Below are 15,146 nucleotides of genomic sequence, written 5' to 3' on the forward strand. Positions count from 1 at the left end.
TGAAATAAATGTATCAGAAATTGTATTAACGAATTTTTTGCCTGGGATGTAGAATAGAATGGAATGGAATGGAATGGAATAGAATAGAATAGAATAGAATAGAATAGAATAGAATAGAATAGAATAGAATAGAATAGAATAGAATAGAATAGAATAATGGAATGAAGAATAGAATAGAATAGAATAGAATAGAATAGAATAGAATAGAATAGAATAGAATAGAATAGAATAGAATAGAATAGAATTATTTATTGGCCAAGTGTAACTGGACACACAAGGAATTTGTCTTTGGTGCATATGCTCTCAGTGTACATGAGAAAAATAAAATACATTCATCAAGAATCATAAGGCACAACACTTGATAGTCATAGGGTACAAATGAGCAATCAATTCATATTAGGAAATAGTCAATATAAATCATAAAGATACCAGCAACAAGGTCACAGTCATACAGTCATAAGTGAAAGGAGATGGGTGATGGGAACGATGAGAAGATTAATAGTAGTACAGATTTAGTAAATAGTTTGACAGTGTTGAGGGAATTATTTGTTTAGCAGAGTGATGGCATTCGGGAAGAAACTGTCCTTGTGTCTAGTTGTTCTGGTGTGCAGTGCTCTATAGCGTCGTTTTGAGGGTAGGACTTGAAACTGTTTATGTCCAGGATGTGAGGGGTCTGTAAATATTTTCACAGCCCTCTTTTTGACTGCAGTATACAGGTCCTCAGTGGAAGGCAGGCTGGTAGCCATTGTTTTTTGTGCAGTTCTAATTATCCTGAGAAACCAGTGCTCCTTTCTGCTGCCTCCCTCCTCCACTAATGGAAAAGGGCCTCCTTAGTAAACGACACAGAATGAAATCCCGAAAGGCTAAGGGGTCTCATTAAAAAGCCCCAGGCAGATTTAGCCTATAGTAACAATATACTTGGTACAGCAGCCTTTGTTCGAGAGGCAGGAGTAAAGCTACTGTAAATCCCTCAAACAGTAAGTACATAGGGAGGGTGGTGGGATGGAAAGAACTTCAAAGGAAAGAACAGATTTATGGAGATAAGGTGTTTTTGAACATGAAAGAACATCCAAGATATGACAAAGGAACGAAATTTGACCATGTTTGGACATTGGGAAAGGGAGACATAAGAAAACACTTATATGAGCCTCATATTCCCGACAGTTTTGAATGTTTGAGTTGGAATTCAATTATCTCTGTACCACATCCATCATGGGGGAATACATATTGGAAATTTAGTTTGAACGTCACACAAACCCCATTTAGGCATTTGAGAGTGAAATAAATGTTGTCCCTTTAACCTGTTGTTTCTCAAACCTAGCCACTTTAAAGATGGGTGGACTTCAACTCCTAGAATTCTCCAGCATTCTCCAAATTTTTCTACTACCGGTTCTGTGGGTGTGGCTTGGTGGGTGTGGCATGGCTTGGTGGGCGTGGCTTGGTGGGCATGGCAGAGGAAAGACACTGTAAAATCTCCATTTCCACCCCAATCCAGGGGAAGGTTACTGCAAAATCCACATTTCCTCCCGATCAGCTGGGACTTGAGAGGCAGAGAACAGATGGGAGCGGAACCAGTTAGAATTTTTACTACCGGTTCTCTGAACTACTCAAAATTTCCACTACCGGTTCTCCAGAACTGGTCAGAACCTGCTGAAACCTACCTCTGGAATTGAAGTCCACTCATCTTAAAATAGCTAAGGTTGAGCAATATGGCTTCAGACTGTGTCCTCGTTGAGACTATGAAAGAACTATAATCGATTAATGACACGTATCTTTATAGGAACCATAATGATTTTCCTTCTGAAAAGTTCACTGGTATAGCTGATCTATCTACCTTGCTGCTGTTGTCCTCTTCTTGCTGGGGAAATATTGGAGTCATATGTCAGAAAGGAATGGCATGGTGACCTAGCGGTGAAGATGCTCGCCTCTCACTGAGACGGTTGAGTCCTAGGTAGCGGCAGATGTTTCTCTCCTAGGACACAAAGAAAAAAAAATATCTACTGTGAACTCTGCATGGCATCAGGAAGGGCATCCGGCCAATAAATGCTCAGCTCCATCCAGTCACCCCGATTCTACCCCGAATTAATGGATTACAGGCTCGTAAAAAGGAAGTTTTATGTCAGAGCGCACAAAACAGCCAGTTTGGGATTAAGACACTAGGCTAGAAGTCAGGAGATTGTGAGTTCTAGTCCCACCTTAGACATGAAAACTGGGTGGGTAACAGAGGTGGGTTTCAGCAGGTTCTGCCCAGTTCTGGAGAACCGGTAGTGGAAATTTTGAGTAGTTCAGAGAACCGGTAGTAAAAATTCTGACTGGCCCCACCCCCATCTATTCTCTGCCTCCCGAGTCCCAGCTGATCAGGAGGAAATGGGGATTTTACAATATCTTTCCCCTGCCATGCCCACCAAGCCACGCCCACAGAACCAGTAGTAAAAAAATTTGAAACCCATCACTGGTGGGTAACTTTGGGCCAGTCACACTGTCTTAGCCCAACTCACCTCATAGGGTTCATATGAGGAAAATAGGAGGAGGAAGGAGCGTTGTGTGTGTTGGCTACCTTTTGTTATTTTTATAACTCTTTATTATATATGCCTTTATTACAGCACATGTGGGAAGCTTGGTGCTAGTGAAGATAGAAGCATAAATCAAATAAGTAGATAAAGAGAGCAGAAGCACTGAGTAACCATATCTAGTAGGAAGTGCTCTACAGGATGGCTTTAGTTTTTGACAATTCAAAGGATCTGATGTTTTGAGCTAAAATGTATATGAAGCCAAATAAATTAAAACCTAGAGAAATATGCTCCGTAGCTGTCTAGAAGTCAGGAAGGAGTTTTCTGTACAGAATTTTGTAACAATTACATGCAGCCCATAGTAAATTATTATTAGGGGTTTCCTGCTTCTTGCTCCAAGCATGATTAAAAATTCCCTGATACAGTAGTTACATTTGGCAGCTAGTTATGCCAAAACATGGAACTAAATCAATAGACTCAGTGCATAGACTTGTAGGAAAATAATTTCTTCCTTCCTTCCTTCCTGCCTTCTTTCCTTCCTTCCTTCCTTCCTTCCTTCCTTCCTTCCTTCCTTCCTTCCTTCCTTCCTTCCTTCCTCTCTCTCTCTCTCTCTCTCTCTCTCTCTCTCTCTCTCTCTTTCTTTCTTTCTTTCTTTCTTTCTTTTTTGCTTGTTCATTCTAGCAGTTTGGAGCCGATTCTCTCTTGAGTCTTGGCAACTTTACAATACTGAAAAAATCTTAAGTGTCCTGAATCAGACATAGAGTAATAAACAATCTTTGTTTATTCAACAGGGCTCCATCTTCAGGTCACACCCAAGCCTAGGAGAATAATCAGATCTTCCTGAATATCATCAGGGTGGGAACCATCCAAATCTTGGGCCGGGGGGCGGGGGGGGGAGCTATCATTCCAGAGGGCAGGTACTATAACCAAGTATACTCCTTGGCTCCTGCTAGGCGTCATTGTTTAACCAATGAGACTCAAAGCATGCCCACTCTGTCCAATCTCATAGGACAGCTGGAGACAGGTGGTCCCTCAAATCAATTGGACTTGTGCCATGAAGGGCTTATAGGAGATAACTAGCATGTTGAACTGTACCTGGAAGACTGCTAATAAACAATGGCTCACAGGAGCATAATAAAGCATGCACACCTACTGCCCACACAACTGGATTCTCGACCACTGGACCATCAAGCGCTAAGGAAATGAGGAGATCCAGGCAGTTCAAATGGGTATAAATGTTTATTGCAAGCTGAACGGCCCAAGCAAATTGGTGGTAGATAAGAGTCACAGCAATTCAAGGTGGATTAGACTTGGACCTCTTGTAGCTGTGAAGAGATTCATGACTGATGATATGTTTGACCCTTCCTTCGGGATTAGTCTGGTCATCTCCTACATATACCTTCCAAGTGATCTTCAAGAGTAGCCCCATGAACCGCATATTACAGGGGTGTCAAACACAAGCCCCATGGGCCAGATATGGCCCATGATATGGTTGAATCCGGCCCACGGGGCTGACCTGGAAAATGTAAGGGACCGACCCGCATCACTTCAGCCCAGTCTACTCAATGCGAAGAAGAAACATTGGGCCAGTGTGGCTCCAGCTGGTCTACCCAGAGCAAAGAGGAAACATGCCAGCAGTTTGGGGTGTGGCATCTAGCTGGCCACGGCCCCCCAGTCTGCCACAGCCACGCCCCCGAGGTCAACCACAGCCCTGATGCGGCCCTCAATAAAATTGAGTTTGATGCCACTGGCATAGTACGATAGTCCATTTGTGGTGTGACCGGGCATGAGTGACAGTCTGAAGAGCACCCAGGAAAGGACGCAACTGGTGCACTAGATTTGCCTATGCAAACTTCTTGGCCATGGTGGCCATCTTTGTTGTGACTCAGGCCCAAGTAGATAGTAGGAAACTCAGTCAGTGTAAAAACAAACAAATAAATTAGAACAGCTAAGAATTAACTCATTCTCAGCGTTGTCCAAAATAAAGTAAAGCAAATTCCTCCCAACACAATTCCTCAGTCTTATCACCAACCTTGGTCCAATTAGGCAAACTGCCAAAGGCCTTTCTTGGCAAAAGTTCAGAAGACGAAATAAATGCAACAAGACAAAGCTATCAACGTTGTTTTCCGACAAAGAGCCCAAACACCGTTGCTGGTCTTTTAAGCCTTATGGGAGGGGCCAGTCATCTCTTGGCCCTACTCCTGAGTCGTCCTCTTTGCTTTAGCTGCTCTTGCCTTCTGGCAGCTCTACTCATGCGTGCATTAGGAACAGGCTTCTCCTGTTCCTCTGCCTCACTACTGTCAGCCTCTGGAGGCTCCGGAGTCCGCACATCACTCCCAGATGGCCCTGGCCCCACCTCTGCCTCTGATGCAGAGCCCTCATCCGGGCCTTCCCCAGCCTCCAGGACTGGCCCACATTCTTCCTCAGCCTCATCGCTGTCCGACTCCATTGCCAACTTCTCAGGTTACTGATCTGCTCCCTGAATAAAATATTCAAGATCTTTCTCAATAGAAACCATTTGAGTCCATAAAGGAAACAAAGGTTTTGATTTGGAAAGACAATTAGTACCAGTTTTATGGGAAAGTTAATATTAAATAAATTGATTGGGGAATAATGAGTGAATGCCCATTTTCTGGAATCCAATGTGTACAGGGTTGGGCAAGAAATGGGTAAGAAGAGAAATAGCAGAAAAAGACTCGATACTCAAGCGATAGCCGTAGGATTTTTTAAAGACTTTAACCAAGGACTTAGTAAGTCTTGGCTGTATTCAAGATTGGCCTAAACAAGGTTAACTTAATATCGGATAAGGTTTGCAATCCATAAATGAAATCATTTCAAAGGTTTTTCCTAATGATTTTGTAGGCAGGTGGGTTGCTTGTTAATTAGACAAAATTGTATAGTAAATAAGCTTTAACCTAATTAGTAGAAGAGTGCCCACCCTTGTCTTTAATTTAGGCAATAGAAATGTGTGTGCACCAGGACAATCAAGGCATTTTGTTCCTTGCAATCTTATTAACTTTTCCTACTTGGGCTGCCAGAACAAAATGAACTCTTTAAGATTTTGGATAATATTTAAGCAAAATAAAAGGCAATAAAATATCAAGAAACAAACCCAACTGTAATATGACTCTGGATTTATTCATTTTGGAACGCCAAAAGCAGGGTTTTTTTACGGAGTTCATCCATCTGTTGTCCTTGAGAATCATCACTTATGAACTAATGAACTCACAGCTTTCTGCTGTTGGACTAAATTAGTGTATGCCTTCCTTCCTTCCTTCCTTCCTTTCTTCCTTCCTTCCTTCCTTTCTTCCTTCCTTCCTTCCTTCCTTCCTTCCTTCCCAGCTTCTAATCTGCATAGGACCATCTACAGACCACTCCTTAGCCACCCGATTGATTCCTCTAATTTCCTCCCTCCCTTCTTTCTTTCATTTTCCTCCCTCCCTCCCTCCATTCTTCCCTCTCTTCCTCCCTCCCTCCCTCCTTTCTTCCATTTTCCTCCCTCTCTTCCTTCCTTCCTTCTTCCCTCTCCTCCTCTCTTCCTCCCTCCTCCTTTCTTTCATTTTCCTCCTCCTCCCTTCCTCCTTCCTCTCTTCCTCCCTCCCTCCTTTCTTTCACTTTCTTCCCTCCCTCCTTCCCTCTCTTCCTCCCTCCCTCCCTCCCTCCCTCCTTTCTTTCATTTTCCTCCCTCTCTTCCTTCCTTCCTTCTTCCCTCTCCTCCCTCTCTTCCTCCCTCACTCCTTTCTTTCATTTTCCTCCCTCCCTCCCTCCCTTCTTCCCTCTCTTCCTCCCTCCCTCCTTTCTTTCACTTTCCCTCCCTCCTTCCCTCTCTTCCTCCCTCCCTCCCTCCTTTCTTTCATTTTCCTCCTCTCTTCCTTCCTTCCTCTCTCTCCTCTCTTCCTCCCTCCCTCCCTCCTTTCTTTCATTTTCCTCCCTCCCTCCCTTCCTCCTTCCCTCTCTTCCTCCCTCCCTCCCTCCTTTCTTTCATTTTCCTCCCTCCCTCCCTTCTTCCTTCCCTCTCTTCCTCCTTCCCGCCCTCCTTTCTTTCATTTTCCTCCCTCCCTCCCTCCCTTCTTTCCTTCTTCCCTCTCTTCCTCCCTCCTTTCTTTCATTTTCCTTTCTCCCTTCCATCCACAGGTGGCTTATTATAATTTAAAAAATGAAGGGGCTTTGGGAGATGCGCACTGATTTATATCTTGAAAATCATCTGATAATTATTAAGGAATGAAGTTGTTATAGTGTCACAAGAGAGCCATGACGATACGTGGGGGGGAAATCTTATATTGAACAAATGAAAAATATTATTTTCTGCATGAAAAAATATTGCTTAAATATATCAGGACGTGAGTTACATTTTCCATTTGCTTTCCTCCTATGCTCTTGAGAGCGGCTGTAATATATAAATACATATATATTTTCTCCTGCATCACAGGGAGAGTCACCCCAGAACAGCTTCACTCGTATATCCAGCTCTTCAAAAAAAAATTTGACGCACTGGAAAATCATTGTGGGCTTTTGCAGATCGCACTGGCTGTTGTGCAGACTCTAAAAGACCCCCAGAATGCCAAATGGGACAACTTCTTAGCCTTTGAACGGCTATTTGTACAGGTACCGTACAAGCTGAACTTTGTAACTATTTTTAGGAGTAGACATTGCTTATGCCGCTTATTTTACTCCTGATGTGTGGGTAATCATTAACTAAGTAATTAATTAAAAAGCAAAATTTCCTAACTGAAAAACCCTATCAATTATGGAGCTGACTGGAAAACCCGCCCCTTGCCATAGAGTCTCTTCCTGGTTTGCTGTGCTTTTCCTCCCCGTAACCGGAAGCTCCTCCCAAAATTGTGGTGGAAACAGGGAGCCGCAGCAGAGGGATGAAAGAGCCACATGCGGCTCCAGAGCCGCAGGTTGGTGACTCCTGGACTAAATAGAGTAGAGTAGAGTAGAGTAGAATCTAGAAGGGAAGGGAAGGGAGAGAAGAGAAGAGAAGAGAAGAGAAGAGAAGAGAAGAGAAGAGAAGAGAAGATGGAGTGGTGTGGATAGGATAGGATAGGATAGGATAGGATAGGATAGGATAGGATAGGATAGGATAGGATAGGATAGGATAGGATAGGGTCTAAACAGATGGCTGTTAAGTGAGGGCTCATGTAGAGAGGATCCAGGATGTAACGGTTTATCTGGATTCCTTCCAGTCAAGTTTCAGACAAACAACATGATACAACATTGATCAAATTTTAGATAACTGGGACAGAGGAAACGCGTACTGTATGTCGGAGCTGTTCTTGGTTTCTTACTGGCTTTTGATAGCATTGAGATCTTCATGCTTCAGCTTCAAGGTTTAGCAGTGGGAACCACCATGGTGTTGCACTGTTTTTCCTCCTTCCACCATAGCTGTTTCTAGATGGTGTTGCAACAGAAATGAGATTCAGCCAAAGCCCCTTTGCACGGCAAAATTCATAAATGATTCCTCCCGTCCTCCAGTCTAGACTACTGCAGTGTGCTGCACATGGGGTTGCCCTTGAAAAAGCTTGGGGAAGCTGCAGCATAAGGAGTTATGGGTGCCCTTTGTAGGCCACCAGGATCGTGTCTACAATGCTGCTTTGTATTTTTATTTCTTTCTTTTCACGTTTCTTCCAATTGATCCTGCAAATTACGAGGCTTAATGGAATGGAATGGAATGGAATGGAATGGAATGGAATGGAACGGAACAGAACGGAACGGAACGGAACAGAACGGAACAGAACAGAACAGAACAGAACAGAACAGAACAGAACAGAACAGAACAGAACAGAACAGAACAGAATAGAATAGAATTTTTTACTGACCAAGTGTGATTGGACACACAAGGAATTTGTCTTGGTGCATATGCTCTCATAAAAGAAAAGATACCTTCATCAAGGTACAACATTTACAGCACAAATGATGGTCATAGGGTAGAATTTAACACTTAATGATACAACACTTATTTATTTATTTATTTATTTATTTATTTATTTATTTATTTAATCACATTTTTATACCGCCCTATCTCCCAAGGGACTCAGGGCGGTTTACAGCCTATTAAAAACACAAATACACAAATATAAATACAAAATAAAACACTAATTAAAAAACTTATTAAATAAGGCCGAATTAAAATTTATAATTAAAATAATAAAACCCCATTAAAACTATATTAAATTAAAATCCTAGCCCAGTCCTGCGCAAATAAATAGATGTGTCTTAAGCTCGCGGCAAAAGGTTTGAAGGTCGGGCAGTTGACGGAGTCCCAGGGGAAGTTCATTCCAGAGGGTGGGGGCCCCCACAGAGAAGGCCCTTCCCCTGGGTGTCGCCAGTCGGCACTGCCTGGCGGACGGCACCCCAAGGAGTCCCTCCCTGTGAGAGCGCACGGGTCGGTGGGAGGCAATCGGTGGCAGCAGACGGTCCCGTAAGTAGCCCGGCCCTAAGCCATGGAGCGCTTTGAAGATGGTTACCAAAACCTTGAAGTGCACCCAGAAAACCACAGGTAGCCAGTGCAGTCTGCGCAGGAGTGGTATCACATGGGAGCCACGAGGGGCTCCCTCTATCACCCGCGCAGCCGCATTCTGGACTAACTGGAGCCTCCGGGTGCTCCTCAAGGGAAGCCCCATGTAGAGAGCATTGCAGTAATCCAGGCGAGATGTCACGAGAGCATGAGTGACTGTGCAAAGGGCATCCCGGTCTAGGAAGGGGCGCAACTGGCGAACCAGGCGAACCTGGTAAAAAGCTCTCCTGGAGACGGCCGTCAACTTAATGATAATCATAGGGTACAAGTAAGCAATCAGGAACAATCAATATCAATATAAATCATAAGGATTACCAGCAACAAAGTTACAGTCATACAATCATAAGTGGAAGGAGATGGGTGATGGGAACGATGAGAAGATTAATAGTAGTGCAGATTTAGTAAATAGTTTGACAGTGTTGAGGGAATTATTTGTTTAGCAGAGTGATGGTCTTCGGGAAAAAAACTGGAAAAAAATTAAAGATTTAATTAATAAATAATAAAGTAAAAGACTTTGCCAATATTGTGAGAACGGGCTGGTCCAGGGCTGATTTCAAATTGCCACAGGGCACCACGTAAAAATATACTTGGCGAGACAATCTATCATCAAGATACTATCCAGGCCCCAAGTTTGCTTCTATAAGAAAACAACCACTGGATCCAATCTCATCTAGGTAAATCTCTTTGAAGTCCAATTAAACTCAGTGGGAGAGTTAAGCTTGTACTTAAATCCCTACCACTAAAATCCATCCAACTCAGCCTGCAGTTCTATATTAAGTATTTTGGAACTTAAAAAGAGCGTTTTTTCCCCAAAATCCATGCATAGAATTAGGTTGCCTGGTTTTGGCTAGACCATGCTAATGGTGTCTGAAGTATGAGTATTCTGTTTATAATTTTATCTGAACAAACATAAACACACAGTACTGCATAAACAGTTAAAACAACCCAACAATAGTGTTCTTGCATTTAAAACTGAAGAAAAATAAACAAAAAGAAAAAAAGGACCAAATCCTTTCCTAAACATCTGTCTCTGGATTTATACCCATTATGTTTCAATTTTTTTTTTTAATAGGCCAGGAATTGCAACTGAAGTCAGCTTTCCCATTCAGCATTGTAATTATCTCTTGTGTACACATTCATTTTCTTTAGTCAAACATTGCATTAACATGACCCATAAGGCTTGCAATTTTCTATGTTCTGAAGTAGGATGCGGTGCTATTTCAAGACTAGAGTAGGGAAGCATGTGGCTTAAAGAAGAAGAAGAAAAAAAATCCAGCTTAGTAATTGAATAGTCTGCCTCTAAAAAAATTCAGGGGTCCCAGAAAACTTCCTTATGAATATAAACTGTTAGCAGGAGCAGCATCAGCAGGAAAAAGGGGCATTTTGACCGATATTGCGAGATGCACGTAGTTGCCTTGCATAATTTTGCTTCTGTTATTTGCCTTGAATGTAGTAATGAATAAGCACAGTACTTAAAATTGTGCAGGGCGTTTGTTTATTTACGCAAAATTTTCACACTTCTCCACATTAAAGAAGGGAGAAGGAAGAGGAGAAGATTCGATCATTCCATAAACGGAGCTTTTACATAAGAAGTCGCACCAGCGTCGGTAATTCTAAATTCTAGTTTTCAAGAAGGAAGATAAATTTCACAGAGAGAGAGAGAGAGATCGTGGTGGACTGTGGACTCACTGGAAAAATAAAGCTGGCGCCAAAAATAGAGCTATCGTACCCAGACCTTACTGACTAGCAGAAAAAAAATTGCTTTTAACAGAATGTTGTATTCAAACTGTCACAAAGTACTTTGGAATAGCACTCCTCAGAAATTGAGCTGGCTTGGTGATGTATAACAGCTTTTCGGTTATAAGGACAGAAGTATCTTCTTTTCTTCTTAAGTATGAAAGGAACCTCAATTTAGCGTTGGGACTTCTCTTGGCCTTATCAGAAAGATACTTACTTTGTTTGTGCCAGTTTCCAGAGGGTTGTAACGGGATGCCGAGACATTGGAAAGAGAAAGCTGGGCCTATACTAGTATCGTTTATCTGCCATTAATGTTGGTGGCATTGAGATCTTCATGCTTCAGCTTCAAGGTTTAGCAGTGGGAACCACCATGGTGTTGCACTGTTTTTCCTCCTTCCACCATAGCTGTTTCTAGATGGTGTTGCAACAGAAATGAGATTCAGCCAAAGCCCCTTTGCACGGCAAAATTCATAAATGATTCCTCCCGTCCTGTCTAGACTACTGCAGTGTGCTGCACATGGGGTTGCCCTTGAAAAAGCTTGGGGAAGCTGCAGCATAAGGAGTTATGGGTGCCCTTTGTAGGCCATCAGGATTGTGTCTACTATGCTGCCTTGTATTTTTATTTCTTTCTTTTCACGTTTCTTCCAATTGATCCTGCAAATTACAAGACTTAATGGAATGGAATGGAACAGAACAGAACAGAACAGAACAGAACAGAACAGAATAGAATAGAATAGAATAGAATAGAATAGAATTTTTTATTGACCAAGTGTGATTGGACACACAAGGAATTTGTCTTGGTGAATATGCTCTCATAAAAGAAAAGATACCTTCATCAAGGTACAACATTTACAGCACAAATGATGGTCATAGGATAGAATTTAACACTTAATGATACAACACTTATTTATTTATTTATTTATTTATTTATTTATTTATTTATTTATTTATTTATTTATTTAATCACATTTTTATACCGCCCTATCTCCCAAGGGACTCAGGGCGGTTTACAGCCTATTAAAAACACAAATACACAAATATAAATACAAAATAAAACACTAATTAAAAAACTTATTAAATAAGGCCGAATTAAAATTTATAATTAAAATAATAAAACCCCATTAAAACTACATTAAATTAAAATCCTAGCCCAGTCCTGTGCAAATAAATAGATGTGTCTTAAGCTTGCGGCGAAAGGTTCGAAGGTCGGGCAGTTGACGGAGTCCCAGGGGAAGTTCATTCCAGAGGGTGGGGGCCCCCACAGAGAAGGCCCTTCCCCTGGGTGTCGCCAGTCGGCACTGCCTGGCGGACGGTACCCCAAGGAGTCCCTCCCTGTGAGAGCGTACGGGTCGGTGGAAGGCAATCGGTGGCAGCAGACGGTCCCGTAAGTAGCCCGGCCCTAAGCCATGGAGCGCTTTGAAGATGGTTACCAAAACCTTGAAGTGCACCCAGAAAGCCACAGGTAGCCAGTGCAGTCTGCGCAGGAGTGGTATCACATGGGAGCCACGAGGGGCTCCCTCTATCACCCGCGCAGCCGCATTCTGAAGCCACCAGGTGCTCCTCAAGGGAAGCCCCATGTAGAGAGCATTGCAGTAATCCAGGTGAGATGTCACGAGAGCGTGAGTGACTGTGCAAAGGGCATCCCGGTCTAGGAAGGGGCGCAACTGGCGAACCAGGCGAACCTGGTAAAAAGCTCTCCTGGAGACGGCCGTCAACTTAATGATAATCATAGGGTACAAGTAAGCAATCAGGAACAATCAATATCAATATAAATCATAAGGATTACCAGCAACAAAGTTACAGTCATACAGTCATAAGTGGAAGGAGATGGGTGATGGGAACGATGAGAAGATTAATAGTAGTGCAGATTTAGTAAATAGTTTGACAGTGTTGAGGGAATTATTTGTTTAGCAGAGTGATTGTCTTCGGGGAAAAAACTGGAAAAAAATTAAAGATTTAATTAATAAATAATAAAGTAAAAGACTCTGCCAATATTGTGAGAACGGGCTGGTCCAGGGCTGATTTCAAATTGCCACAGGGCACTACATAAAAATATACTTGGCGAGACAATCTATCATCAAGATACTATCCAGGCCCCAAGTTTGCTTCTATAAGAAAACAACCACTGGATCCAATCTCATCTAGGTAAATCTCTTTGAAGTCCAATTAAACTCAGTGGGAGAGTTAAGCTTGTACTTAAATCCCTACCACTAAAATCCATCCAACTCAGCCTGCAGTTCTATATTAAGTATTTTGGAACTTAAAAAGAGCGTTTTTCCCCCAAAATCCATGCATAGAATTAGGTTGCCTGGTTTTGGCTAGACCATGCTAATGGTGTCTGAAGTATGAGTATTCTGTTTATAATTTTATCTGAACAAACATAAACACACAGTACTGCATAAACAGTTAAAACAACCCAACAATAGTGTTCTTGCATTTAACACTGAAGAAAAATAAACAAAAAGAAAAAAAGGACCAAATCCTTTCCTAAACATCTGTCTCTGGATTTATACCCATTATGTTTCAATTTTTTTTTTTAATAGGCCAGGAATTGCAACTGAAGTCAGCTTTCCCATTCAGCATTGTAATTATCTCTTGTATACACATTCATTTTCTTTAGTCAAACATTGCATTAACATGACCCATAAGGCTTGCAATTTTCTATGTTCTGAAGTAGGATGCGGTGCTATTTCGAGACTAGAGTAGGGAAGCATGTGGCTTAAAGAAGAAGAAGAAAAAAAATCCAGCTTAGTAATTGAATAGTCTGCCTCTAAAAAAATTCAGGGGTCCCAGAAAACTTCCTTATGAATATAAACTGTTAGCAGGAGCAGCATCAGCAGGAAAAAGGGGCATTTTGACCGATATTGCGAGATGCACGTAGTTGCCTTGCATCATTTTGCTTCTGTTATTTGCCTTGAACGTAGTAATGAATAAGCACAGTACTTAAAATTGTGCAGGGCGTTTGTTTATTTACGCAAAATTTTCACACTTCTCCACATTAAAGAAGGGAGAAGGAAGAGGAGAAGATTCGATCATTCCATAAACGGAGTTTTTACATAAGAAGTTGCACCAGCGTCGGTAATTCTAAATTCTAGTTTTCAAGAAGGAAGATAAATTTCACAGAGAGAGAGAGATCGTGGTGGACTGTGGACTCACTGGAAAAATAAAGCTGGCGCCAAAAATAGAGCTGTCGTACCCAGACCTTACTGACTAGCAGAAAAAAAATTGCTTTTAACAGAATGTTGTATTCAAACTGTCACAAAGTACTTTGGAATAGCACTCCTCAGAAATTGAGCTGGCTTGGTGATGTATAACAGCTTTTTGGTTATAAGGACAGAAGTATCTTCTTTTCTTCTTAAGTATGAAAGAAACCTCAATTTAGCGTTGGGACTTCTCTTGGCCTTATCAGAAAGATACTTATTTTGTTTGTGCCAGTTTCCAGAGGGTTGTAATGTGATGCCGAGACATTGGAAAGAGAAAGCTGGGCCTATACTAGTATCGTTTATCTGCCATTAATGTTGGTGGCATTCAAATCTCTTTGAGAAGTTGTGATTTTGGGTTTTAGAATTAGTTAGCTTTGAATCTTTCCTTCAGGTACCTAGTAGTCTATCAGAGCCCAGAGACGTCTAAGAAGTGAATGGCTATATGATCAGCATAGGGGAAGGCAGAGTCCTCTTTAACAGACATCTAACTAATTAAGCTGATCTAAAAGCTAATTCTATGCACTTATATGATTCTAGCTGTGTACTTGGGAGAAATCAACTTTTTGATGTCGGTGTTCAAACACCAGGCAAGAATAGAATATAACGTTATTAGGGTCATCAACCAGCACAGACACCAGGCAAAATTCCTTGTCAAATGGAAATAACAGTAATGGATTGGGTCAAATACCCTTGTATACAAGACAAAGTCTTCTGTAATGAAATCAAACCTGTTGTGGTCCGCCAGCAGCCTGTGGAGCTAGCAGCGGAGTCGGACAGTGAGGTGGCTGGGGAGGACAATGGGCCAGTCCTGGAGTCAGGGGAAGGTCCGAACAAGGGCTCTACATCAGAGACAGAGATGGGGCCAGGGCCATCTGTGAGTGATGCGTGGACTCCAGACCCTCCAGAGGCAGACAGCAGAGAGGCAGAGGAACAGGAGGAGCCTGTTCCTAGTGCACGCATGTAAAGAGCTGCCAGAAGGCAAGAGCAGCAGAAGCAAAAAGGACGACTCGGGAGTAAGGTCAGAAGATGATTGGCCACTCCCAGAAGGCTTAAAAGAGCAGCAACGGCTCTTGGGCTCTTTGTAGGAAAGCAAGGTTGCTACATCTGTTTCTATTCGGCATCTCCTGTTTCTGAACTTCGTGGGGCTTTGCCAAGAAAGGCCTTTGGCAGGGTGCC

General features: G+C 42.3%; 1 protein-coding gene across 2 annotated transcripts in view; it reads left to right on the forward strand.

Annotated features, from left to right (window-relative positions):
* Positions 1-15,146, forward strand: part of SCFD2 (sec1 family domain containing 2) — a 236,762-nt gene that overhangs the window by 38,948 nt on the left and 182,668 nt on the right. For both annotated transcript variants that reach the window (XM_058192242.1, XM_058192241.1), the window contains exon 4: positions 6,940-7,115. In XM_058192242.1, coding sequence (XP_058048225.1) covers positions 6,940-7,115 — 176 coding nt within the window. The remainder of the gene's footprint in view (positions 1-6,939; positions 7,116-15,146) is intronic.

This window comes from Ahaetulla prasina, chromosome 8 (assembly GCF_028640845.1).
Source record: "Ahaetulla prasina isolate Xishuangbanna chromosome 8, ASM2864084v1, whole genome shotgun sequence".
Taxonomy (NCBI): Eukaryota; Metazoa; Chordata; class Lepidosauria; order Squamata; family Colubridae; genus Ahaetulla; species Ahaetulla prasina.